This window comes from Coregonus clupeaformis, unplaced genomic scaffold, assembly GCF_020615455.1.
Source record: "Coregonus clupeaformis isolate EN_2021a unplaced genomic scaffold, ASM2061545v1 scaf1379, whole genome shotgun sequence".
Classification (NCBI taxonomy): Eukaryota; Metazoa; Chordata; class Actinopteri; order Salmoniformes; family Salmonidae; genus Coregonus; species Coregonus clupeaformis.
The window spans coordinates 56744-84386 of NW_025534833.1; the positions used below are offsets into that span (position 1 = coordinate 56744).

The window sequence follows — 27643 nt, forward strand, 5'->3', positions numbered from 1 at the left end:
TGATGTTACCAATGTATAATTTGTACATTTCTTTATTGAAAATGTAGTTTTGTTACATTTGACTGTAAAACCTGGCAGTCTACTTATTTCTCTGAGAGCGAGGCAGATATATAGCATTTTGCAAAAAACATGGTTATCTTTAATAAAGTGATAGATTTTAAACAAATACATGCCTGTCATTGAACAACCCCATGCCATGATTAGATAGTGAAAAAACACCAATCGCTGTCATCATTTCTTTAAACAATAAAAACGTATTTACCAAAATGTCTGAAAATGGATATATAGCGTTTTGGAATGAAACTCTTCATTTCTAGAGAAAGCAACATTGGCCACAGGGGCGTTTACTGAGCAAAACATTAAAATAACCTATGATACGCACTGGCAAGCCGCACTAAGTGCCAGCATCCTCCACTTCCTCTTTCTGGTTGTAGTGGTAGACCACAATAGATAATACATTTTGTGATGAACAGCTGAGACGAATGTTAGACTGCTGCTTTCTTTTCCCAGAAATAACTTCAGGACTGGGAAACATGTTCCGTTTAGTCTGTATAGGTGGTAATGCTGCCCAGTTTTACGCATGGGTTTAAAGGAGCCTAAGACAGTCTCCTTAAAATGGACACTGACACTTTCTTCTTCAGACTAATTTGGTATTTCCTCTGAGATTCTACTGATGATGACAAGTGTGCTTTGCCCTCCACTTTTCCGCCACCCATTTCCTTCGCGCTGATTAGCGAAGAGATGCCCATGTAGGCTACATTCTTTCGAAATGACACACTGGTCATACACTTTGTAGACAGGGCCTGATTAAAAAGCCTGAACATAATGTAAGTCATTGACAGGTCCCATGTGAAATGTACTGTGAAAAAAACATGTATATATTATTTCGTGCACAGATCTATACGAGCACTTTTGGTGATAGGTACAGGCGCGGTGCACAACGCTCTAATTGTCGTTCCTCAATTCTATCACTAGAGAGCGACCTGACACTTCTTTTTCAAAGGGCAAAAAAGCTTAATAGCGTTGAACTCACTCGCAGTCTCTTGCCCTGCGGACCGCTTGCTTCGTCAGCGGGTATATGACTGTGTGCGTTCCATCACCCGCAAGCAGGTCTGCGGATCGCGCCCCTTCCTCCCTCTGCGCGCAGGATGGACCCGAAGATAACCGAACCGGACCCTCCATCCTCTCGCAACGGGATCACCCAGGTTCTGCAGTACGGGGAATTCACGGTCACCGGCAACCGAAAGGTGAGGTACACCGTGAGTTTAACCGAGAGGGACCTCACCATTCAGAAGATCACGTCGACACCTGCGGGACGGAGCAAGGTGGTTTTCAACTTGAGGGACTGTGTCGGCTGCCGGGCTTTCAGGACAGATGACAATACGGACGCGGGAGCGTACTTCTCTGCCTATTTCTACCCGTTTAAAAGACGATGGATGAGCTCTGGTGTGGCCAGGCAGCGGGTCGAGCAGTGCTTTCGGGTAGCCCTGTTCCAAGACCAGCGCGCCAACCTGGAGGAGGCAGAGAAATGGGCTGGCACCATCCGCGAGAGCTCTGCTCGTCAGCAACATTTGAGAAATGGTGAGCAAGTAATGAATTCAATTAGTTAAACGATATACAATAGTTTGGTATAATTTTCTCATAAGTGGTTGAGGACGGTGCTGTGTGTGCTTATCACATTAATGTTATTTATAAAGTTGGTATGCCTGCCTAGCGCACATTATTTAGTCATTGACAGAGGAAGAAGGGTTGTCTTTGGGTAGTCTAGTCTACTGCTGTGGTGCAAGTTCTCACGCTTATCAGTGTCATCTGTCTCAGGCTATTATATTACCTTTAAACGAACTACTGTAAATGAATAAAACAATAGGACTGGTCTGACTAACACTCAAGCTACAGAATGTGCACTAAGCAACCTTTAACAGCCCAAAGTAACAACAAAACAGCATCTAGAATAACAATAGCCTAAGCCCCTCAAACTCAACTCTGAAGCCAGTTCCACCGCATTTTTCATAGTTCCCCCTATAATCAGGGACTGATTTAGACCTGGGACACCAGGTGGGTGCAATTCATTATCAGGTAGAACAGAACCAGCAGGCTCGGCACCTCATAGGGCAGGGTTGCCCAACCCTGTTCCTGGAGAGCTACCCTCCTGTAGGTTTTCACTCCAACCCCAGGTGTTACTAACCTGATTCATCTTATCAACCTGCTAATTATTAGAAACGGGTGTGCTAGATTAGGGTTGGAGCAAAAACCTACAGGACAGTAGCTCTCCGGGAACAGGGTTGGGCAGTCCTGTCATAGGGTAAGAGTTGAATACCCCTGGCCTAAGCCAACTAATAGAGAAATACTAACAGAAAAAAACAGCATCTAGATCAGGGTTTCCCAACACTCTTCTCTCCTTGTTTTAACCCTAAACTGGCACACCTGATTCAATTAGTCAAAGACTTGATGATTAGTTGACTAATTGGATCAGGTTTTTAGGGTTAAAACAAAAATTTGAAATGTCTGGGGGGGGGGCGAGGAGAGTGTTGGGAAACCCTGATCTAGACAATAGGCCTACTAAAGGTACGAGTGCTAAGGGGTATAAGTATATAATCACTCCAGTGGGCATAATGCACTATAATTGGAACGTTCAGAAGCTAAGCAATCTCATTATTTGTCTGTTCTGGGTTTGTCTGTTCTGGGCTCCTTCCCTGTGCCCACGCTGTGTAAAAAGCTCACACAAACTTTCCAAGCAACAATCATATAACCAGTACACAGTGAGCTGTGACCCAGACAAAATGTCCCCATTTACACAAATGTATTTTTACCAGTACAAAAAATGCTGCAACCCTATACACTTGCATTGCCTTTTGAGCAGGAAGGAATGCTGTAGTAAGTAACATACATTGTATTGTGTGTTCTAAGACCGGGAGGGGTTTTCAACTCTTACCCTACGAGGTCTGGAGCCTGCTAGTTTTCTGTTCTACCTGATAATTAATTGCACACACCTGGTATCCCAGGTCTAAATCAGTCCCTGATTAGAGGGGAACAATGAAAAATGCAGTGGAACTGGCTTCGAGGTCCAGAGTGGAGTCTGAAGGTCCTAAGACTTAATTGAAACTGTCCCGCACCTTAGAATACATCCATTCAGTTTACTCAACCTAATAATCCTGAATGTTCTGGGAAAGTAAAGACTGTCAAGTTTCTCTCTCCATCTTTGTCCTTCAAAATGTAAACTCCTCTTGTAAACTCTTTTCCCTGACCTATCCATCAACATTGTTTGTGGCAACATAAATGGTTCCTTGCCTTTGTACAGTAACACAGCCATTCATATACACAGTCATCTACAATACTCTATTTGAGCATCCTCCTATACCTATACAGGTGCCGAAGTTGAAGTTCAGTCTTGGAATACTGACCTTAAAGGTGCAATCTGGGATTGGTACATCCATTTTTGGATGACCTTAAATCAGTGGCTAGAGGCAACTTTCCTGTGGAATCTTGTGACGTGACAGGATGACAAGTGCAGGGTGACAAGGGTCAACCCACATCATTGTCTCTTACCTTGTAGCCATGGTAACGACGCAGGGAACCAATAAAAGATTGATCCTTCCAGAAGGAAAGCGCTATGTAAGTCTATAGCTTAGTCATCCAATCACACTAACTAAACAGATGAAGGTAGCCTATAACCGAGGTGCTGGGAATTCTATAGAGAGCCTTTATCAAAGGATGTGAGCTATTTAAATTCCTCAGCAAAGTGAGGTATTTCTATTTACGCAATACATTAATTCATGCCTGTGTGCCGTCAATTCTAATGGTGGTAGAAACGTGGGCTGCAGCACAATCTAACTACAACTGTGGTTGAAACCACAATGATCAAACTGACCACTAACAAGATAGTTTAGAGATGAGATAGAAGTCAACTTTGCAAGATGGATATTATAGTTGCCTTGAAACTGGATATAGATATCGCCTCAATGTTTACACAACCATTTTATTACCATAAAACAACATACCATTTTAGGGAGCATTACTATCTGTTCATCTGCCTGTAAATCAACAAGGTCATCTATCCCGTGGCACCCATGTCATTACAGTACATCTGTAGCGTGAAATGAATCTGTGTCCCAAATGACACCCTATTACACGGGCTCCGGTCAAAAGTAGTGCACTGTGTAGGGAATAGGGTACCATTTGGGACACAGGAGGAGAATAATAAGATGGGCATCATTGTCCCACATCTCAAGGGCCTCTCCTTTCAGCAACAAAGTAGGTCGCTTCCAGCACACTCAATACCATTACTAATATATTACCCACTGGCCCTTTCGACAAACCCGATGCAGTGCATGGACAACAGCATGCATTATGATACACATTTAGAGAATTTGGGTATAGTAAAGAACAGGGTGTATTCATACACCATAGCATATCAAATGTTATTTAATACTAGGATGACGGCATATTGTTTTGATATAGACATAATTTCACATATTGATATTCTATTGGAGTTGATACGGTGTAATAATATACTATTGTATGTTATCGGATATTATCGATCCTGGATGAAATGGATCAATATACCACAGATTTCCACTGCTACACCGCAAAGAGAGTTATCTTTTATTCCCAATACTAAGGGGCATAGTTCAGCATTGAGTTCTCTGTATTCATACATCTGTTCCTCTGCTTCAAAAGCAGGAGAGAAAGTTGTGTGTGTGTTCACTCGGAAGCCCCAGCAGTGAGGCAGCGGTCCTTTCCCTGAGGACTCTTGTCGGACGTTCTCCAAGATGAGCCTTGACGTGCTGTCAAGACCTCTGACTAAGCCCATCTCTCGCTCGCTCGCTCACACACACACACCTCTCTCTCTGGGGCCTTCCCTATTTAGGCCCCTGGGCTCACAGCAGCTCAGTGTTTCAGGCCACTCAGTGAAGATGACAGAAGGAAAAAGAGGAATTACAACACTGGACAGAAAATCTGAAAAATGTCATTGTCACTTAATAATGTTGATAGGAATTTGTATCTGTTTTTTCTCATGGCTACACAGAACAATGTACAGCACATTGAGTGATTTTTAAAAATAATTACATCTGTAAAGCAATAAAATTATGTGAATGTTCTTGTCCGCTTATGGCTTGCTGTGTTTGCGTGTTCTCTATTTGGCTAATGACACAACAACGTTTCAACCACGTTTCAACGAACACCAACATGGTCTATTACAGTCTATGAGAATGGCAGTCTCTCACTATGTGGTTGTGGGTTTTCATGGTGGGTAGCCAGCTTCCTCTACACAGCTTTATTTTTAAAGTATCATGGCTATAATCTGCTGCTATGTTACGTTGCATGTTTACAGACAATGTAAGGCATGTAAGCTGCAAGTTTTTAGTTAAATCTGAGTGAAATAAATAAAGTATTGAATGCGAAAGTCTTGTCAGTTATAAAAATACATTACGTTTTTACTTTAGAGTCGTTTTTTTATTCAGCTGTCTCGCCCATCTCACCCCATTGCCGAAAATACCCAGGAGACACCACTCAAGACGAGAGTGACAGCCGGTGGTTAGATCCTCTCCGCTCCTCTCACTCACTTTGTCTCTCGCTGACTTACGCTCTATGCATCTTTAACTTCTCTCTCTCTCTCTCTCTCTCTCCCCCCATCTGCATCTTTGCCATTCTCTCTATTCTTCTTTATCTTTCCCTCATCTCTCTCTCATTCTCAGACTCTCCCTCTCTTTCCCCTTTCTCTCTCTCCCCCATCTTTCTCTCATTCTCCGAATCCCTCTCGCTCTCCTCTCTCTTTCTCCCCCTCTCTCTCCCTGTCTCGCTCTCTCTTAGAACATATCACCACACCAGGCATCTCCTCCCTCCACACCCTCTGTGGTCGGTCTGGTCTGAGTTGCAACTCAGCCAGGAGCTGCTTACTTGCTCAAACACTCTGCCACGCTGTTGTGTCCAAGACTATTCTATTTGTGTTTGTCTTGGTGAGGTACCATCAGATGTATATAAGATGCATTTGGGTTGGTGAGGGACAGGTTGTGTAGGTGTGCAAAGATGATTTCAGGATCGATTTAAAAAGACATTGGGGGTGGGAAGCTAATACAGCCTACACAAGACACATCAGATTTGTATCTTACCAGCACAAATACAGTCATTTAAGCTAACTACATTTAGTGGATGTGCTAGCCTATGACTAATCCACTCAATATTAAGGCTAGGTGTTAATATCATATCACAATATTTTTCAAATTTTTGACAGTATGGCGGTATTTGATGTTTCTGAATAATAAAAGTTCTAAATATGTTTTATGAGTAGTGCATGGTCTTAGAATGGCAACACATTTATTCTAAGAGGTTTTAATTGGCTTTCTCCATTCTGATGGTTTAATGCTCAACAAAACATGGACAAAACTGACAGTAAAGTAGTCCAATTTGTAGAACTTTTCATTTATTTAGCACTTTATCAAAATATAATTATAGACTGTATTGTAAAAATCTATACCGGTATGTGGATTCATAACGGTATACCGGTATTCACGATATATTGTCCAGTCCTACTCCATATTATACGTAAGATATGTGTTATGACTGCTAGTGGCCAAATGGGTGATAATAACCTATAATCCATAGATCCTTTAATGTGGAAACTGGCTTTTCTCCTAATGGGGGTTTGTCCAGATTTAGTACGACCTACCTCTGAGGTTTATGAACGCATTGATGGGTACATACAATATTAATGCAATAATTAAGCATGACTTGGCTTGTTATTATTGTACTACTTAAGAGTATGTTGGCGTTGCGCTTATCATGGTAGGTTATGTACCTACAGTATCACCTAACTCAGGAATTCTTGAAAGTCGGGACAATCCTTGTCCAGCAGGGAAACTTTATTTTTATAGTTGGAAAAAAAGGATTTTGTTGTATTATTTGTGCTTAGAAATTACATTTAGGGGAATTTTATAATGGGAAAGATTTTGCTTTTGGAATTATCTAAATATTTTCAATATTATTCATTTCCATGTCGGCTCAATGCTCGGAAATGCCCTTGTCTGGAGCAAATGCTCCCAATTTAAAACTCTAAAAAAAAAGTGTTTAAAATTCAAAAAATTGTCAATAATGAATATTAACTGAAAAAGGATATTGTGTAGTTTCTCGCAATAGCCCTCTCTGACTTTAAACAATATTTATTTCAAAACTGTGATTCCTAAAAGATGTGTCTGGAGATTTAGTCAACTAAATGAATCATGAATGAGCAGGGTCAGCGACACCATAAGGACCCCTTCTTCATGTCCTCATTACATGTAGTGCAACAAGACAAATCATGGTCTGTAAAGCATTCTACTTTTGATAGATTTAAACAAACAAAATATTGAAATCACCATTGTCACAACCATAAACTGTCAACTCCATCTGCCTGATGGATTAGGATAGGATATGAATTTTGGTGCATTTTTGTCAACTCCGTAAAACATAAACTCTGTCTAATTTTTGTCTAACGTTAGTGCTGAAAGATCTGATAGAATGGTTATATTTTTATTGGGGGTTTTCACATTAATTTTCTATATTTTACAAATATTTGTATTTAATTTTTATTTATATAGTCAGAAATATATATTTTGAGTATTTGTTGTCAACTACATCATTGATGGCTAATGCCCATAAGATCGATATTTTTGTCAATATTCAGAAAAAATATTTTAATCGCTGTTCTGCAACATATGCTTCAACTATTGACGTATTTGCTGTGCAAGATCCAAGGGATAATGTTTTCTTTCTAAATGTTGTTTTATGTTCTGAATCTAGAAGAAAATGCCAAAATGCTAACGAAATTAGCCCTGGAGCATTATATAGTGCTATGAAACATATATATTTCAAATGTAAATATTTAGAATAATATTTGTGAAGAAAAAGTTGAGATTGTACCGTCTTTCAAGAATCCCTGAACTGACAGTATCACGTAACAGGCAGTATAACGTAACTGACAATATAATGTACCGGAGTAGTTTAGTTTGGTTGAAATTAGGTCAGACTACTATGGTCATAAAGGAATGTAGACACCTTGTATGAGTTATGACTGTGTCTGAAAACCACGTTTCAAAGGTGCCATCCTAGTCAATACCATTTCCTCAGGTCGAAACAAGCCGATATAAAGAACTTGATTACGACCTGAGTGTAACATACAGTATAGGAAACTGTTTGCTATGAAACTGTGACATCTGACCTGCGATCATAAAGTGGCTGAGCCAAAGTGTTGAAAGACTTAAAGGTGGTGGATGAGGTCCTATTAAGGCCCTCTTAAGGAAGACTTGCATCCTTCCTTCCTCCCTACCTCAAAGTAATCACTAACTAACAGTTGGATAGGTGAAAGCAAGCACGCCCCTGCATTGCTTACACAACTAATTATGTAAGATCAGGGATTACTGGAAGGAAGGGAGGAAGGAAAGATCATGTTCAAACTATTAGAACTGAGCCTGTAAGTGAGGTGGGGGGAAGAGCAGAGAGGTGATAGCAGAACCCTCTGTCCCCCATCCTCTCCCCCTAGACAGAACTCCCAAAGGACACAGAGAGAGAGACAGACGCAAGAGAGACAAAGGAGGGAGAATGGCCACATCAGGCATTCATAACCACATAGACTGCAGACAGAAAGACATATTGGGCCCAGCCAAGCGTATAAAACCCCTGGCCTTCCCCTCCTTCCTATAAAGATAGATAGGCCATCTCGGTCTCATTCAGCCGCGATTAACGCTGTGTCATACCTCCCCAGTCACAAATTGAGAACTTGAGCTACAATCAAAGTAGTGACATTAGAATAAGTGACTAATGCATAATTCAAATAATGTTTTCATTGTAAGTTCAACTGTGAGTCGTCAGTCTTTCACTGATATGAACATCATCGCACAGAGGTGAACTTTCCCCTAGGTACAGATCTAGGATCAGCTTCCTCTCCCCAAATCCTAACCGTAACCATTAGAGGGAAAATTGAAAACTGACCCAAGCTCAGTGCCTAGGGACAACTTCACCCTACACCAACATCTTGATAGTCAATTGAAGCTGTAAGCCACCCAGTTTAGTTTCGAGGAAAAGCGAAAGCATTAGCTAATAAATAAACAAATGCTCTGTCTTCCATGTCTAACGAGAACCGACACTTCGCTGAGTCGCAACAGAGATCTGTCACGCAATACTGTGCAAGTTTGCTATTCTAAGATGCCATCCTAGGCCTAGACCAGAAAAATTCTCTTTGGGGTTTTTCTCCTTTCCCTTTCATTTCAACTGGCATTCACTGTGGTGAATAGCACAGAGTAGTGATTATTTCATTAAAGTTCAGGACAAATTGTTCACTCTAGGTTTTGAAGTCTACGGATGAGACATTTCTTAATGACAGCTCTAGTGAATTCAGTTGAAATGTCGCTCAGACAGCAAGCGTTCCTTTGGAGTTGTTTGGTTTACCACTGTGAAGATGGTTCTACAGTAATCGGTTTGGATAGTGCCTTTTTAGTGGCATCTTTAACCATCCCGAATAATTGCTTGTGGCTCATTTGCCTTTGTCTTTCTACAGTAAGTCTATTGCCTTTTTTATTGTGTCTTATTTGTGTCATAATAGATACTATCAGTGTTTGTCTACTTAACCAAGGGCAACAGACTAAAACAGATAACAACCAGACTATAGTTTTATAGTAGTCTGCTACCACTACATGTCGCAACCACAGGATGTGAGAATTAAGAGATTGGCCTTTGATGAGGATAACCCGATTATGACCTTTTAAGGGCATGGCAAGTGGTGTTGTAGCTTTATCCGCCCCCAAACTACTGTGTTACCTCAGTGCCCACTGGGCATGCTCAGATGTAATTGTTAAGGGGACACAGATCTGTTCAGCGCTCCGACCACACCAGGCCAAAACAAACAGAGAGCAACATCTAGTATCATTAGTCACAATAATAAACCTAGAAATGCAGCCATGGCTTCCCCCGGTTACAAAAGAGCCATTGTGGGGAGGCGGACACAATGAATAATGTCAGTTTATTTCTAGAGCAACCAGATTTATTTCTCTCTGTTTGGGTGTGTGCTTTGTTGGTTTCGTCTAGATGTGTCCTGTGGCAATGAGCCATGTTTAGCTGATGATGGGTTACACTCTGGATGTTCCCTGATTTTAGCAGGAAAAACTCCAAACCCTAGTTATAGGCTGTAGGATATGTAGGCTATAATATACAGTACCAGTCAAAAGTTTGGACACACCTACTCATTCAAGGGTTTTTATTTATTTTTACTATTTTCTACATTGTAGAATAATAGTGAAGACATCAAAACTATGAAATAACACATATGGAATCATGTAATAACCAAAAAAGTGTTAAACAAATCAAAATATATTTTATATTTGAGATTCTTCAAATAGCCACCCTTTGCCTTGATGACAGCTTTGCAGACTCTTGGCATTCTCTCAACCTGCTTCATGAGGTAGTCACCTGGAATGCATTTCAATTAACAGGTGTGATGTCTTCACTATTATTCTACAATGTAAAAAAATAAATAAGAAAAACCCTTGAATGAGTAGGTGTGTCCAAACTTTTGACTGGTAGTGTAACTAGGGTCGAGCTTTCCTGGTCAGGTCAGCTAGAGACCAGTTTCACCTGGAAAAACTCCTGACCCTAACCATTGCATCTTGCTGACAACCAAGACCATAGGTGGAGGTGGCACACTCAATCACAGCCAGTTTATAATGAAGGAATGTTTAGGAATGAGTAGGGTGGCTAAGAGGAAGTGTCAATGGGTCCAGACCAGACGGGCCTTGTAGGTAATGATGAGGCAGAAACAAAGCATGGTTGGGGCCCTTGCCAGCTGGGTTGGCACAAGCCCATGCCAAATTATTTATGAGGGCACTGCCCTGGGGCCTCATTTATAAACTGTGCGTAAATACAAAATATAACCCCAAAATGTGCGTGCGGCATTTTTCACGCAAAAGTTGGCATTTATAGTAAATTTACTTGACATGAGAATGTGCTCACCTCTCCACAAAGTCTAGACTCTAGACCATCCGTACATACATCTGCTAGTGGTTGAAATATTGTATTGCAAGCTGGCAAGTAAGTATTTTGTGCAAATGGGGGATATGATGAAAATCGTATTAATAAAACAACGGAAAACATTAACAAGCATGCAGCCATTTGCCGTTAGTGAGAAGAGCGAAAATCAGTGTTTTTAATTTTTAGAATTTATTGCCACCTTTTCTGTCCGTGATTGGTTCATATTCCCGAAGTAGCCACACAACAAATTAGCATGCACATCTCTCACTTAATTGGACCTAGTAGCCTAGTAAATAGATAGGCTATATGTAGTTCACGTTTTGTAATCCCATGGGCAGCGCGGTTTATAATATAATGCCGAATTTAACAGGTGAACATTTTGTTTTACATTGAAGTAGGCATAGGTATGCTACTGTAAGTACTGTAATAAAACAAAAATGGAGTAGCCTGCCCTAGACAATGTTTCAGAATTCTGCTGACAGGTCCACAACAATTTGCCATTGTGTTCTCTTTCAGAAACGGACACAGTCCTTTGCCAGATACAGCATAAATTAGTCAATAGACCGGTAGCTTATGTCAAATCATTTTACAGTATGAGTAGGATACAGTATTGCCGTATGATAGGAGCGCAATATCATTGTCTGTTTAATCTGAGAGCCTACCAAGGCAGGTCATAGAACCCCAATAGTCTATTGACAAACAAAATAGTGAACAACAATTCGTCTGGGGCTGTGGGCTGTAGCATTTAGCCTACTTTTAAATTGTTTGAATATACAATTAATCTTGCAGAATTTGTCAATGTGTGGGACAGGCAGCATGCATGTTTAGCTTGAAAAAGTCACTGCAAAATATAAATACATCTCAATATTTTTGTATGTGCACAGACTTTTCAGCAATGGAGCACGCAGAAATGTTTTGTGAAATTTACGCAACGGTTATAAATGAGGGCCCTGCCATCTCCGTCCTCCCAGGACTTCATTACTTGTTGAGAAGGGTCCACATTTCAGAGAAAAAAAGGGACAAGGCCCATCAGGCAAAGACATCAGATAAACATCCAATTTGGTTGATATTAAAGTGGTAACAAACGTAAATTCAACTTGGAATGAACCAAAAACATTATTGTTGGTATGTGGTAAAAATTTGGGTTAGAATGAGACATGAAAAACAGTGTGGCTTTTTTAGCAAATTCATGATGTTGACAATGTTGATTCAACGTATATTTTGTGTGAGGGTGTGGTTTGTTAGATGGAAGTGTATTTGGGGCTGCTACAAAGCTTTGTTATCTATACTGAACAAAAATATAGACGCAACATGCAACAATTTCAACGATATAAGGAAATCAGTCAATTTAAATAAATTCAGTAGGCCCTAATCTATGGATTTCACATGACTGGGCAGGGGCGTAGTGGGGAGCTAGGCCCAGCCAATAAAAACGAGTTTTTCCCCACAAAAGGGCTTTATTACAGACAGAAATACTCCATAGTTTAATCAGCTGTCCGGGTAGCTGGTCTCAGACGATCCCGCAGGTGAAGAAGCCGGATGTGGAGGTCCTGGGCTGGCATGGTTACACATGGTCTGCGGTTGTGAGGCCGGTTAGACGTACTGCCGAATTCTCTAAAACGACGTTGTAGGCAGCTTATGGTAGAGAAATTGACATTACATTTTCTGGCAACAGCTCTGGCGGACATTCCTGCAGTCAGCATGCCAATTGCATGCTCCCTCAAAACTTCCGACATCTGTGGCGTTGTGTGACAAAACTGCACATTTTAGAGTGGCCTTTTATTGTCCCCAGCACAAGGTGCACCTGTGTAATGATCATGCTGTTTAATCAGCTTCTTGATATGCCACTCCTGTCAGGTGGATGGATTATCTTGGCAAAGGAGAAATGCTCAGTAACAGGGATGTAAACAAATGTGTGCACAAAATTGGAGAGAAATAAGCTTTTTGTGTGTACAGAACATTTCTGGGATCTTATATTTCAGCTCCGAAACACGGGACCAACACTTTACATGTTGAGTTGATATTTTTGTTCAGTATACGTCAAGCAAAGTAGGAAGGCTATCTAGGTACAAAAGGCCATGTTAACTGAGGCCATGTGTTATCAAACACTTCAAGAAAACACGATGTCACTTTAACTGCCTTGTGAAAAGGCACCTACAGTAGACACACCCCATTCCATCTTATGCCCTGTTACGCTAACTATGTCAAAGCCCCGTGACCAAACTCCACAGATACCACAGATCTACAGTACTAATAGGTGGTGTTTCATAACTTAACCTTTGTTGTTAGAGGCTGCGTCCCTAAATGCACCCTATTCCCTTTGTAGCGCACTACTCAAAGATGGTGCACTATAAAGGGAATAGGGTGCCATTTGGAACAAACTCGTAGTCTGCAATACACTGTTTACAGTAGTACAGATACTGTAACTCTGATAGGTGGTGTTTCCTAACTTGTATTGGTGTAGTCTGCGATATATGTTGACAGTAGCTCCAGTAGACGTGGGGTCGTCTAGAAAAACACATCCTGCCAATTAGGTTTGATGTTGGTGGATGAACCTCATCCAGGGAGCATCCAAAAAACTGGCCTTGTGCTCCACCCATAGCAAGTCATTCAAATCGTTCATCATCTGTCAAACTTGTTTACCTTGCTTTCCCATCCGTGACTAAAATACTTTAATTTCCCAGAATGATTTAGCTAGAGCGGACTGATGCAGAAAATTGGCAAAGAAGCCCTGAGTCATAGTTCTGAGTGTTTGTCTAATCAGTATATTCTGAGGATTAATAGTAGACATAAGGGATGGGAGTTTTTACTGACCACCAATGTGACCTGAACAGGGAAAACTCTGGGCCCTAGTTATAGGCCTGGTCATGGAACATGATCAGGAAAAACTCCTGACCTTAATAATAGTAACGTCAAGCTTCTCCCTCCATTGCATATTGTTGTAATAGGAATTTGCAGGTGAACAAAAGAGAAGAGCAGTCACAGATTGAGTCAATAAAAAATCTATCAGGTTTATTACAAGTTGCAACATTGAAACAAAACACCCAACACGGAAGCAGAGAAAATTTCTAACTGGCCTCTTGGAGACAGGCCCTTTATGTCCTAATCAGACAGCACCAACTGTTCTGTAAACACCAGCCCGAGAGGCTTGTAGGAAGTAAAACCCAAAAGGCAATGACTGTCAGCTGCTACAGAATCACACATCAGTGTGTCTTCGATCTACTTCCAGTCTGGTGTCAATCACTATCAACAGATATGAGAATAATCCATAACATTCAGTATCAAGTCTAGTGACCATCAACCCGCAACTTGAGTAGAACACTGGAAATCATGTATGTTACAGAAAGGGAAAATTATATAAATATGCTAAACATTGTGTTAAACACTCTAAACTGAATATGAACTTTAGTGATTTTATATTTTCCCATTATAGTTATCTTTGAATGGGATTCTGTGGTTATGGGAATTTCTGCCAAGGTCAACAGAAATTGCAGGTTCAAGATCTCTCATAACCCCTGTCCATGCATCTCTCTGTTCTAGGTGTGCTGTACAGTGAGGTGCACCTTCCCTGCAGTGTCATGCTACTGGTGAACCCTCACAGTGGGAAGGGCCAGGCCCTCAGCCTCTTCACCGGACACGTCCAACGTATGCTCAACGAGGCCGGGGTCCCACACACACTGGTCATCACAGGTCAGTTTAGCGTACTGTATGTACACTACCAGTCAAAAGTTTGGACACACCTACTCATTCAACGGTTTTTCTTTATTTGTACAATTTTTTACGTTATAGAATAATAGTGAAATAACACATATGGAATCATGTAGTAACCAAAAAAGTGTTAAACAAATCAAAATATATTTTATACTTGAGATTCTTCAAATAGCCACCCTTTGCCTTGATGACAGCTTTGAACACTCTTGGCATTCTCTCAACCAGCTTCATGAGGTAGTCACCTGGAATGCATTTCAATTAACAGGTGTGTCTTCTTAAAAGTTAATTTGTGGAATTTCTTTCCTTCTTAATGCGTTTGAGCCAATCAGTTGTATTGTGACAAGGTAAGGGGGGTATACAGAAGATAGCCCTATTTGGTAAAAGACCAAGTCCAAATTATGGCAAGAACAGCTCAAATAGGCAAAGAGAAACGACAGTCCATCATTACTTTAAGACGTGAAGGTCAGTCAATACTGAAAATGTCAAGAACTTTGAAAGTTTCTTCAAGTGCAGTCGCAAAAACCATCAAGGACTATGATGAAACGGGCTCCCATGAGGACCGCCACAGGAATGGAAGACCGTTCAGAGGGGACTGTGTGAATCAGGCCTTCATGGTCAAATTGCTGCAAAGAAACCAACACAAGCAATGGACATTAGACTGGTGGAAATTTGTCCTTTGGTCTAGAGTCCAAATTTGAGATTTTTGGTTCAAACTGCCGTGTCTTTGTGAGACGCGATGTGGGTGAACGGATGATCTCCGCATGTGTAGTTCCCACCATAAAGCATGGAGGAGGAGGTGTTATGGTGTGGGGGTGCTTTGCTGGTGACACTGTCTGTGATTTATTTAGAATTCAAGGCACACTTAACCAGCATGGCTACCAAAGCATTCTGCAGCGATACGCCATTCCATCTGGTCTGGGCTTAGTGGGACTATCATTCGTTTTTCAACAGGACAATGACCCAACACACTTAACCAGCATGGCTACCAGGCTGTGTAAGGGCTATTTTACCAAGAAGGAGAGTGATGGAGTACTGCATCTGATGACCCGACCTCAACCCAATTGAGATGGTTTGGGATGAGTCGGATAGCAGAGTGAAGGAAAAGCAGCCAACAAGTGCTCAGCATATGTGGGAACTCCTTCAAGACTGTTGGAAAAGCATTCCATGTGAAGCTTGTTGAGAGAATGCCAAGAGTGTGCAAAGCTGTCATCAAGGAAAAGGGTGGCTACTTTGAAGAATCTCAAATATAAAATAGATTTTGATTTGTTTAACACTTTTTTAGTTACTACATGATTCCATATGTGGTATTTCATAGTTGTGATGTCTTCACTATTATTCTACAATGTAAAAAAATAGTAAAAAATAAAGAAAAACCCTTGAATGAGTAGGTGTGTCCAAACTTTTTACTGGTACTGTACATACACACACATGCATGCATGCATGCATGAACGCACACGCGCGCTCACACACACACAGGTACAAATACAGGTGTACAAATACAGGTACACAAACACTGCGCACGTACACATACACACACACACACATCATCTCTGCTGAGTTAATGCATGTGCATACACTGACACACAGGTTATCACAGGTCAATATCCTACGTTAACACCTGCAATTACAGGTCAATTAATAACTCGACTGTCAAAGCACTGCACTACCAGTACGACACACACACACACTAACGCTCAGCCTCTTGGCGACTGGACAAACAAAACAGAAACCATCATTCTGTGTCCCTCCACTCCAATTGGCAATGATCCACAAAGCAAAGCAGCTAATGCCCATCTCTCTCAAGCTGACCCTCCCTCTTTCTCCCCCCTCTCCCTCCCCATTATAAATCCTCTGGCTGTTTTCAGCACTAGCTGGCAGTCATTACTCTGATCAAGTGCTGCTGGCACATATGTATGTATGTAGATCCATTATGTAATATGTTATATTTATACACAAACTTCTGTAAATCTGGTTCACCGTGATGTTATGCCCTATTGATGGGCTAATAATCTGTGTGTGTGATTTGATGTAATTTATAAGCCACTTTGATGGGGTAATCATCATAATGTGTGCTGCCACAGTCTGGGGACATTATAATGATAATGTCCTGGTTTTGCACTGGGCTTCTGGTTCAAAGCTCATAGATGGGTAATATCCATTAGGGCACACTGTAGCAAAAAGCTTTGCAACTGAAAAGGAAAACACGTTTTTTGTTGGACAAGTTTAGGAAGTCCCTACCACGTTTTAGTACATTTTCTATCATTTGGTGCCTAATGAATACAACCCAGATGTGGCTTTTGAAGCCCTACATTTCAGCCCTCCTTTCAGTCTATTGAGTTTCTCTCCCTCTCTCTGTTCTTAAATCACTGCAGTGTCAGAGAGCAGTCAAGAAAATGAATCCCTTTCCCAAAACTGAGAGAGCAATCTTCTGAACACATTCTGAAGTGCTGAATATGCTAAAATTGGAAAGTAGAAAAAGTTCAGAACTACCCCAGACTTTGGGGACACACTTTATGGGAAATTAATCCTGAGAACAATGTGTGGATAGATTCAATTCTCCATTCTCAGAATGAATGTGCTTTTTCATAGAACATTAAATTCCCCATTGAAGAGAGCCTTTGTTCTAGTCCAATGCAGAACGATGGGTGATCTAGCTTGCCAGATATAAGGGTAGATGATCTCTGACCTTAGTCTCACTAGGACATTGTCTATTGGGATGTCCTCATCCTTCTCCATGATCAGCCACAGCTCAGAGACACTGGGCTTAATTCAATCTAACCTGTAATTGTTTATCCCATAGCCAGGTAGATGCCAACACTTTTCAGAGTAAGACGAATGGTTGTGCAGGCATTAGTTTGCAAACAAAGATTCTGCATCACCATTGCTACCCCTTTTCACACTACAGAGTCCAGCCGAGCCAAGCTGTTCTGGGCTGGTTATCCATTTACTGGAACCATGCTGAAAAAGTCAATGTGAAAAGAAAATATCAGTGTCTCTCGGTGCTAATCCAGTGAGACTGAGGCAGGGCCAGAGCTGTGCTAGCCTAGCGGACGGTTAGCATGGGGACTCTAATGAGAGAGGACAGGCCCATTATTGGAGCCCTGGCTGTGTGGCGGTGCCAGAGGGAAGGGAAGGATGAGTCCACAGCCCAGAGAGAGACTGGTTAACTGGGCATGGAGGAGGCTTGGCACAAGGGTCTCAGAGGATCTCTTTCTCTCTCTCTCTCCATCTTTCCCTCGCTCTCCCCCTCAGCTCCCTCTTGCTCTACCCTCCTCTCTAGGCTGAGAAAAGCCTGTCAGGCACGATTAAATGAATGACAGCACGCTTCTCCTGTCTTCCCTCATTCAATATCAATTCTAACTCCATTTCAGTGGCCTTGTCAGAGATAAGAGAACTTCCAAAAGTCCTTCTTTTAGCTGTGTTTCTTTCCATATTATTCACATTTTGTCCTGAAAATAAGAGTCAGAAAGACAGGAGACTAAGGAAGCATCTCAATTGTCTAAAGTTGTCTCCTCTAGTCTTGTTAGTGTCAATCAGTGCAAATGGAGCAAGGAGAAAAGGAGAGGAAGCCACTGTAGACTATTGACACGTACCAAAGCAAAATTAAAAGGATCTATGGTCAGTTCAAACGAAGAAGGAAAGTATACAAGGAAAGGAAGCTACCTTATTGAGGGACACCCTAACAGAAGGAAAGTGTCTGTGGCAGGATGTTATTCTGTTATCTTATCTTCCCAGAGACATACAGTCTTTCCAGTGAGATCAGTGCAGTTGTGACCCATCTAGCATATGTGTTAGCTGTGGTGGTTTTGGAACAGAACAGTAAATGTCTATATTATAGCCTGTGGTCCGTTCTCAATTCAGATGGAGGAAATTAGATAGTAGAAATAAACACTGTTGACTATTGAGAGTCCGTTTTGAGACCTAGGAGAATCTGTTGCAGGATGTTATCTTTCCAGTGCAGTTGTAACCTATAACAGTACAGTGAGTTATATAGCCTGTGGTCCTGTGGCTTGTTCTCTATGGCTGGTCCTCAGGGCGGGGAGAGCGTGCGGTGAGGCGGTGGTTCTAGTGGTTCTACATCCCTCAGGCTGTCCCTGTCCCTGGGTGCTGACTAAGCTGCCACAGCGTGTCCTCCAGCTCCCAACCTTATCTATACACACCACTGCCACTTCTGCTCCAGCTGTTGACCCAGAGTCTCCAGTTAGACACACACTCAGTGCAGCCTTTGTGAACAGGTAGTCACCCACGCACACATGCGCACACACACACGGTAGAGAAAAGGATCCCTGCTATTACTGTCAGTGTGCATTATGGAGCCCTGGGTGCAGTCGGACCTAGACCATTGAATGGTCCCTTTTTTTAAATGTCATGTCTGTGTCCTTACTTCACTCAGCCCAGCATCGTTTATACCTAGTGTGAGATGGGTTTGGAACCTCCTTTTGTGGGAGGCAGGGTCAGTGAGAGTGTGGCTGGGAGGAGAGGGACAGAGAAAGAAGACTGAAGTAAAGTGATGGTATATTGGTGGTATTGGAGGTTAAGCCTCACACTCTTTCTTTTTTTGGAATCCCAGAGTCTGAATTATAGCTTCTTTAGAGGGACAACAATGGCTGCCCTGAGACCAACCATGAAAGACACGTGCACGCCCACACACACACTGTAGAGAACAGGATAGTTGTCCAAACACACACACACACACACACACACACACATACACACACACTGTAGAGAACAGGATAGGTGGCCAAACACACACACCTCCCCTCCAGCCATGGGCCAGTGTAGAGCAGAAAGGAGCAGTGTAATGATTGTCTCATTCCACAGAGCCACAGAGCTGGGAAGAGGAAGAACGACTGCTTGCAGCCCAGAGGCTGAGCCGGTCAGTCAAGCTACACTACAGTACTGCACTGCACCCAGTCCCAGACCTCATATATTTTAACATCCAACCCACCACCACAACAAACACTCATAAAAATGACTAAAAGCACCAGCTTCCCTCCATGAGCAGTCTGTGTGTACGTGTGTGTGATGTGTGTGTGTGTGTGTTAAAGTGCTATCTCCCCTCTTTTTTGCTATCGGCTACTGTCAGCTATCCCACATAAACAGTAAAGGGAGTGTGTTAACCACATCAATATTAACATCTCCTCCTACTCAGCAACCAACCTCTCCTATTTGACAGCTCTGTTGCCCTCCGCCTTAAAACTGACCGGTTATCTATACACACACTATGTTTACAGCCTCTGCATATGCAAATGAGCGCCCTATAGGCCGTGGTCAAAAGTAGTGCACTATGTAGGGAATAGGGTGCCATTTGGGACGCATCCTCAGGAATCGGATGCCTCCCCTCGAGGCCTATGTTGCCGAGTGAAATGCTCTCTACTGTTGTGTCAAGACCAGCATAAAACGATACAGCGAACAATCGCACTACTGTATTGTAGACCACACACACAGAAAGGAAAAATAGAGATTGGGTATTGCTGTCAGTGTCAGTGGGTTTCAGATGCAAGTCCTCCAGTACCCCCAACAGTACACATTTTAGTTGTAGCCCCGGACAAACATACCTGATTCAACTTGTCAAGGGCTTGATGATTAGTTGACAAGTAGAATCAGGTGTGCTTGTCAGGGGGACCACAACAATAATATGTACTGTTGGGGGTACTGGAGAACCGGAGTTAGGAAACACTGCTATAAAGTATCTCTGTGCAAAGAGACACTTACGCCTCGATCACACCGGCAGCATCATTGCATTTTGGTACACCAGAAGTACATTCATTTCCAATGGAACGCTGCGTTTGTCTTGCAGCATTGCGTAGCCGAGGCAGTTGCAGTGTATTCTGCGTCAAACTGTATGCATAGACGGCTTGACAGAAATGGTAGCAGAAGGTGAATGATGAGCTTTTGTGGCACACATATCCAGATGATGCTGCGTACTATATCGGTGTGATCAAGGCGTTAGGCTGCGTTCACACAGGCAGCCCAAATCTTTTTTTTTTGTCATTTGTCTTTTGACTAATTAGATCAGCTATGAAAAATATCTGATGTGATTGGTCAAAAGACCAATTAGTGGAAACAAAGATCAGAATTGGGCTGCCTGTGTAAAAGCCAGAGAGAGGTAGTAATAAGATTCATTGGGGAAGAAAGAAAAACTTGGCTTATGCTGTTAAGCTTGAGTGGCTACAACCAAAGAGCTCTTAGATGGTCTGGCCTTTTATAAAGAGTGTGTTTTGAGGAGAGAGGAAATACGTGTGTGCGTGTCACGGTGAGAGTGTGCTACTAATATTAACCCTGACAGAGTGTTAGGGAAATGTGGTGGAATAAAAAGTGCGATTGAAAAGTAATGGTGGTGATGATGATACAGGAAGCAGTACCAGTCACTCACCATATATAGACCACACAGGAGGTTGGTGGCACCTTAATTGGGGAGGACGGGATCGTGGTAATGGCTGGAGCGGAATAGGTGGAATGGTATCAAATCTGATGCCATTCCATTCGCTCCATTCCGGCCATTATTATGAGCCGTCTTCCCCTCACAGCCTCCACTGATAGACTACTGCCCCATAAAAAAATTACAGCTCTAGGAGCCATTAGTACAGATCTACGATCTGTTTACCCTCACCTAAGCATAACATTAACCATACAGAGAAATAACACAAAACTGACCTTAGGTTAGTGCTAGGGGAAACGTAATCCTGCTCCTGGTGGAATGATGGGTACAGTTCTAGGATAATCTTACCCTCACCTAAGACCCAACCTTAACTATTTGGGGAGAAACACGCAATCTGACCTTAGATCAGCATCATAGGGGAAACGTAATCTTACTCCTGTTGCAATGTACAATCTGCTGATTGCCCCAGTCTAGTTTGATGGAGTGCCCTACCGTAATTTGGCCTTGTAATCTAATTTGCAATGTGATACTGCATTTCATTAAGGTGGCATATCAACTGTCCTCTCTGCCCTAAAGACATGTGCTGCTAGCCTGGTCACAGGAGGTTGGTGGCACCTTAATTGGGGAGGACGGGCTCGTGGTAATGGCTGGAGCGGAATTAGTGGAATTGATAGTATCAAATACATGGTTTCCATGTGTTTGATGCCATTCAATTGACTCCGTTCCAGACATTATAATGAGCCGTCCTCCCCTCAGCAGCCTTCACTGAGCCTGGTACTGTAGGTGGGATATCAGTTGTCCTCTACTGCTCAGTCTAAAGAAGCCAACTGGCCACCGTTTGCTAGCCTGTTACCATACCTTCCATGTTCCCTTTGTTTTGTTCAGCTATTGTATTCACAACAACTTCCCAAATGATTGGAAAGTTAAAGGTCTCACAACTACAAAAGAGGCCACGCAGCACACACATAAACACACGTAAACATACTCTTCTTCCACGTATGTTTTCAGAGCGGCAGAACCATGCCAGAGAGTTGGTGAGAGAGGCTGACCTGTCACAGTGGGAAGCTATAGTCATCATGTCCGGGGACGGACTTCTGTTTGAGGTGAGGTACAAAATACAATAATCCATTCCTGCCAACATGGCATCCATTTAGCTTCTAAACCTCACCCAGTTTGCTGAGATCCGTGGCTCTGCCTGACCTTGCTTATTGTTGCACAGACACCGATTTTAAGCCTATTTGTGGACTCATCCAGCACTTTAAATGGAGAGTTTCCACTGAAAGTGCACTTTAGTTTAGACCAGGCCTTATCTTGGTCTGTGAAAGTGGCCCTAGATCTGGTGAGTCTCTGGCTGTTGGGTGGCTGTTGGGTGACCCCTGCTCTGTCTGTTGCCACAGGTGGTGAATGGCCTGATGGAGAGAGAGGACTGGGAGGAGGCCATCCAGACCCCACTGGGCATCCTACCGGGGGGCTCCGGTAACGCCCTGGCTGCCTCTATACACCACTACTCTGGGTGGGTGACACACCAATACCCCCATGTAGCAGTTAATTAGTAGCAGTTAGACACCACTACTCTTGGTTGGTGACGCACCAAGACCCCAATGTAGCAGTTAGACACCACTACTCTGGGTGGGTGACACATCAAGACCCCCAATGTAGCAGTTAGTCCCAATAATGTAATTTGAAAATGCATGCTTCCCCCTCCCCTTCCTTGAACTAATCAATCTGGCATGATTGGATTGTGGCAAGTAATGCATTGCTTTGATGTTTCCCATGTTGGATGAGTGATTAGGAAGGGAATAATGAAGGAACAAGGAAACATGAATTAAAAACAAATCTATCCAGTTGGGTGAGAAATATACTTCAAGGAAGACCGAAAAGAAGGATGCACTATAGACAACCGTCTACACAGTCACAGGGCATACTACTGCCCATATGTTTGACAAACTGTATTGAGTAAATCTCCAGAATCAGTAACAGAGAATAAACCTAATGCTGCTGGCTCTTTCTTTAACCAACACAGTATAGAACATCAACACAATGAATCACAATTACACGACCAGCATGCCCTCCTGTCTATCCGTCTCTGCCCCCACCAGAACCCCAGTCAACCAGCCACACAATGAGAGGAAGGACCCAGAGTCTGTTTTGTTCTCTCTGCCCTGCAGGGGGATCCAGAATATGATCTGCTCTGTTTTTGATCAACAGTGGTTTACTGTATCACCGGTTGTCCTATGTATATAGGCTGGTCCCAGATCTGTTTGGGCTGTAGGCTATAGGACGCAATGGTAAAACGGGTCAGTTTATAGATAGTACCCCCTCTACTGGTTGTTAAGAGATACTACACCCCAGTGGCTAATGCAAAAGTGACTAATGCAAAAGAACATACTAAGAAAATAGCTCAAACTGGTCCGATGTTTTTGTTTATAAAAACAATGTACAAAAACCGTGATGAAAGAAAGCCAAACAGACACCCCAATGGCTATTATTGAATGGTGAGCCTAATGACTAGGTTGAATATTGAATACAAACTGAATATGGATACGCTGCCATATGGACGTGACCCCAGTGGTATGGAACTCCATTGAGACGTCATTATCTAATTGGCTGTGATGTAGAGGAGAAAAGACAGCAGGCTGGGTGGTTGATGTGGGGCTAGTGGTCCCATGACCTCTCTACCGCCTCACCGCCTCCCCCCCACCCCCCAGCCCCTTCTCCCAGCTGGGCTTGTCTTTGTTGTCTGTCATGTATACCGCTAACTCCCCCCTCTCTCTCCCCCAATCATCTTCCTTCTCCCCCCATTCTCTTCCCCCCTGACAGGGCCCAGCCGGTGTCAAGCGAGGAGCTGCTCGTCAGCTGTGGCTTCCTGCTGTGTAAGGGCCTGGTGTCTCGCATGGACCTGGCATCCGTCCACCTGGGCTCCAGCCCCTCCAGCCCTACGCGCCTCTTCTCCTTCCTCTCGCTGGCCTGGGGCTTCGTGGCTGACGTGGACGTGGAGAGCGAGAAGTACCGCCACGTGGGCGCCGCCCGCTTCACCATGGGGACGTTGGTCAGGCTGGCATCGTTGAGGGTGTATAAGGGCCGTCTAGCATACCTGCCGGTTGACAAGGTGGATGGAGCGGAAGAGAATGGGCAATCGCCAGTCTCGTTGGAGGAGATGACCAGCGTGTCACCTCAACCGCCATCGTCTGCTTTCTGCTCCTCCACCCTCCTCTGCCGACCTTCGAAGGACTCGCCGTGCCAGAACGCAGCCCACCACACCTTCCACAACTCCTGTAACTCAAACAAACGCCTTCAAGGCGAAGAAGAGGGAACCCATGTCCGCTAATGCCACGCTAACGGGCCCGCCAGACTCTCTCCTGGTGCCCCTGGACCAGCCGGTGCCCAGCGACTGGGTGGTGGTGCCCGAGGAGGACTTTGTCCTCATGCTGGCCATGTACCAGTCTCACCTGGCAGAGGACCTGTATGCCGCGCCCGACTCTACACTCGATGACGGACTCATCCACCTGATATACGTCCGAGCAGGCATATCGCGCACGGCCCTGCTCCGGCTCTTCCTGGCCATGGAGAAGGGCACCCACCTAGCCAACAACTGCCCCCACCTGGTGTACGCCCGTGTGCGGGCGCTGCGGCTGGAGCCCTACTCGCCCAAAGGGGTGATCACGGTGGATGGGGAGGTGGTGGAGTATGGGCCGGTCCAGGCCCAGGTACACGGCGGGATGGCCAGGCTCATCACTAGATGATAAACAAGATCCACTGGATGGATAGCTAGCGTTATCATGTTATGCTAATAGATATGCTACGCTAGAAGCTAACTAGTTAGCATTTTCTGGACGAGTGCTAACAACTAGCGTTAGCATTTTCTGGACGATGCTAACAACTAGCATTAGCATGTTCTGGACAATGTTATGCTCACATCTAAAGGGTAGGTGGGATCAATTGACTTTTTAGTCTTGGAAGTGCCATGATGGAGTAGCAAGGCTAGAACAAACAAAAAAAATCCACAATGGGTGGGTACGTTTTATTTCTACAGAGCCCAATGTTCTCAATCTCCCCTTCCCATTAGTTTGCATTTAGGCTGTCCCAAAATGGCTTCCCACTAGCTAAAAGCAACTGACCTTTTAATTGGCTGTTGCAAGCTATGACATTTAATATATTACTAGAACTGAGGTGAGAGATAGATCAAGAGCTCTGCTGTCTTACTCCATAAGCATAACTCTAGAAATATGAACATTCTCGCCCCATTGCAAACCCCCACCCACCCACACATACAAACATTCTCCTTACCAGGGGGACATATGATGTAGGGCTTGGCCAACAGCGAGAACACCTCAAGCAGTGTCAGTCACCCACCCTGTCCCTCACACACCCTGGGCATGCTTTATGTCTATGGGAGGGCATCACTAAGCTGCCATCACAACTTGAATTTTCTCTCTTATGCAACAAATGGGGGTTGGATTGATGCCTTCATTGCTCTCTTCCGCTGTGACGTGGAAATATGGAAGATACATACAATCTCCGGGAGCCAGCATTGACATTATTAGAAACCAGCTTATTTGAACTCAAGTAATTAGGGGACTGTTGCGCCGATATCAACATCAACCATTGATGCTCAATTACAATAGGGATTGTTTTTGGTTAACTTGAAGCTTGAATCTCGAGGGCCAATAGTTTATGCTAAGGCCTAGACCCGACCCTGGACAACTTGATGACCGGTTTTGGATTTGAAAATATTTGGAGTTTATTTTGGATTAGGTATTGTTGTGATTAGCTGCAAACGCACCATACTTCCATGACTTCTTCAATCAACCAGCCACCTTACATTGACATGCAAACAAATATACTAAAGAAGACATATTTCAAGTAATTTGATATGTGCTTGTTTTATACCTCATATTTTCATGAACCACTAGCTTTAAATGGCCTAGAGTGAGAGAGACTGCCCTTACGTATTGTGCTGTGGCCTGTCCTGCAGAGGAAGGCATGCAGCACAGGTCCAGGTTAAGGGATTGATGACTTGTAGTGCCTGTATCAGGTCTCCGACTGCAGTCTTTCCCCATACACCTCCCCTCCATCCATCCTTCTCCTCCATCCAATCCATCCATCCCGACTCCTCCTTTTCTCGACACTGCAGTGCACCACAGAGCAGTCCCAGTCGCTTTTGTCTGCCTGCAGCTACAGCTGACAACCCCAACAGTACACTACACACATTCCCCTTCTCAGCCATCATCACCTAGGTGTCCTTATCATAAAGCTTTAAACACACAGAGAAGATTAACTATGAAATGATGACAAGCGCAACCAAAGGCTAATGTGATGCTAATACAGTAGCTAGCCTGAGTTCACGCTCTTGTCACAGCCTTCGGTCCTGATTCTGAACTCTCGGAACGAGGGCGATTATTCTGCCTTAAACACAAAAGGAAGGGAGGGGACACTTGATTAAACAGCACATTGGTCAGGGGATGGGAAAGAGGGAGGGATGAGGGAGAGGTTTGACTTGTTAAATGCTGCATGAGGGACCATCATTGTGTGGGATGCATCCCAAATGGCACCCTATTCTCTATAAAGTGCACTAATTTTGATCAGGGCCCATAGGGCTCTCGTCAAAAGTAGTGCACTATGTAGTGAATAGGGTGCAATTTGGCACATAACCCCTACTCCACAGATACACTGCTGTGGAGAATGAACATAATGTTTAGCATAAGGTTCTGACTGACAGTGAAAGAAATATGTTTATGTTCATATTGTTCTTTGGAACCACAAAGTGCCCCTGATATGACTGAGTGCACATTTGGGCCATGAGATTTTCCCAAAATGCAGAAATGTTAGTTTAATGTTTTGATATTGTGCAATGACTGTGGCTTTGATGTTGTAAACCTGCCCTTATTCCAGACTAAATAATTATAATGGGGAAGACAAATTCTATTTTTAAAGAAATTTGATTTGAGCTGTGCTACATGTGGAAGAAAGCGCCTTGCATTGACGTTTAAAGTACAATGATTTACTGCGCTTTTAACCCTTTCAGGGGCATGAGCTCATCTGGCGTTCCACCCCTACTGATTAATTGATTGAGCTCTGTCCTCCCCTACTGATTGCCATTTTAGAGCAGCAGCACATACATTTCCAATCCTACCTTGGTCGCGTTCCTCTGCTCAGACGTTGCATGCATCAACCAATGGTTGTGTGCCACGTTATCGACTGACAGATTGCTACATAGGTATTTTTGTGTGTCAGCTGTCTAGGAGTTGTAAGCTCTGGCAGGCGTCGGCAACACCTGGGCAGAGGAACGCGCCCCATCGCATGCTGGGAATCAATGAGTTATGATGGGAAAATGGAGGTGAAAATATAAAGACGAACATGACATCACGGTCGCTTATTTCAGTTTCTCCATGAGATAAATTGTTGTTCAGACTCCATTGATTGTCACAGGAGTCTTCTGCTTGGCTCGGGCTTGAAACATGCTCCAAAAAAATCCATTCCTTATAGCTAGCTTGGGCCATCAGTTTTTCCTGACCACTTCTCCTGACAAGAAAACTCTGGGCCCTACTCATAGCC

The 27643-nt window shown here is 43.3% G+C and overlaps 1 protein-coding gene across 1 annotated transcript; it reads left to right on the plus strand.

The window, feature by feature from the left end:
• The first annotated feature begins 1005 nt into the window (after positions 1-1005).
• Positions 1006-27602, plus strand: LOC121532654 (sphingosine kinase 1-like). Its single transcript, XM_041838441.2, has 6 exons — positions 1006-1581; positions 14536-14685; positions 22097-22191; positions 22486-22601; positions 23909-24197; positions 24388-27602. Exons 1-6 carry the CDS (start codon positions 1149-1151, stop codon positions 24829-24831), a joined length of 1527 nt encoding a protein of 508 aa, XP_041694375.2. The 5' UTR covers positions 1006-1148; the 3' UTR covers positions 24832-27602.
• The last annotated feature ends 41 nt before the right edge of the window (positions 27603-27643 follow it).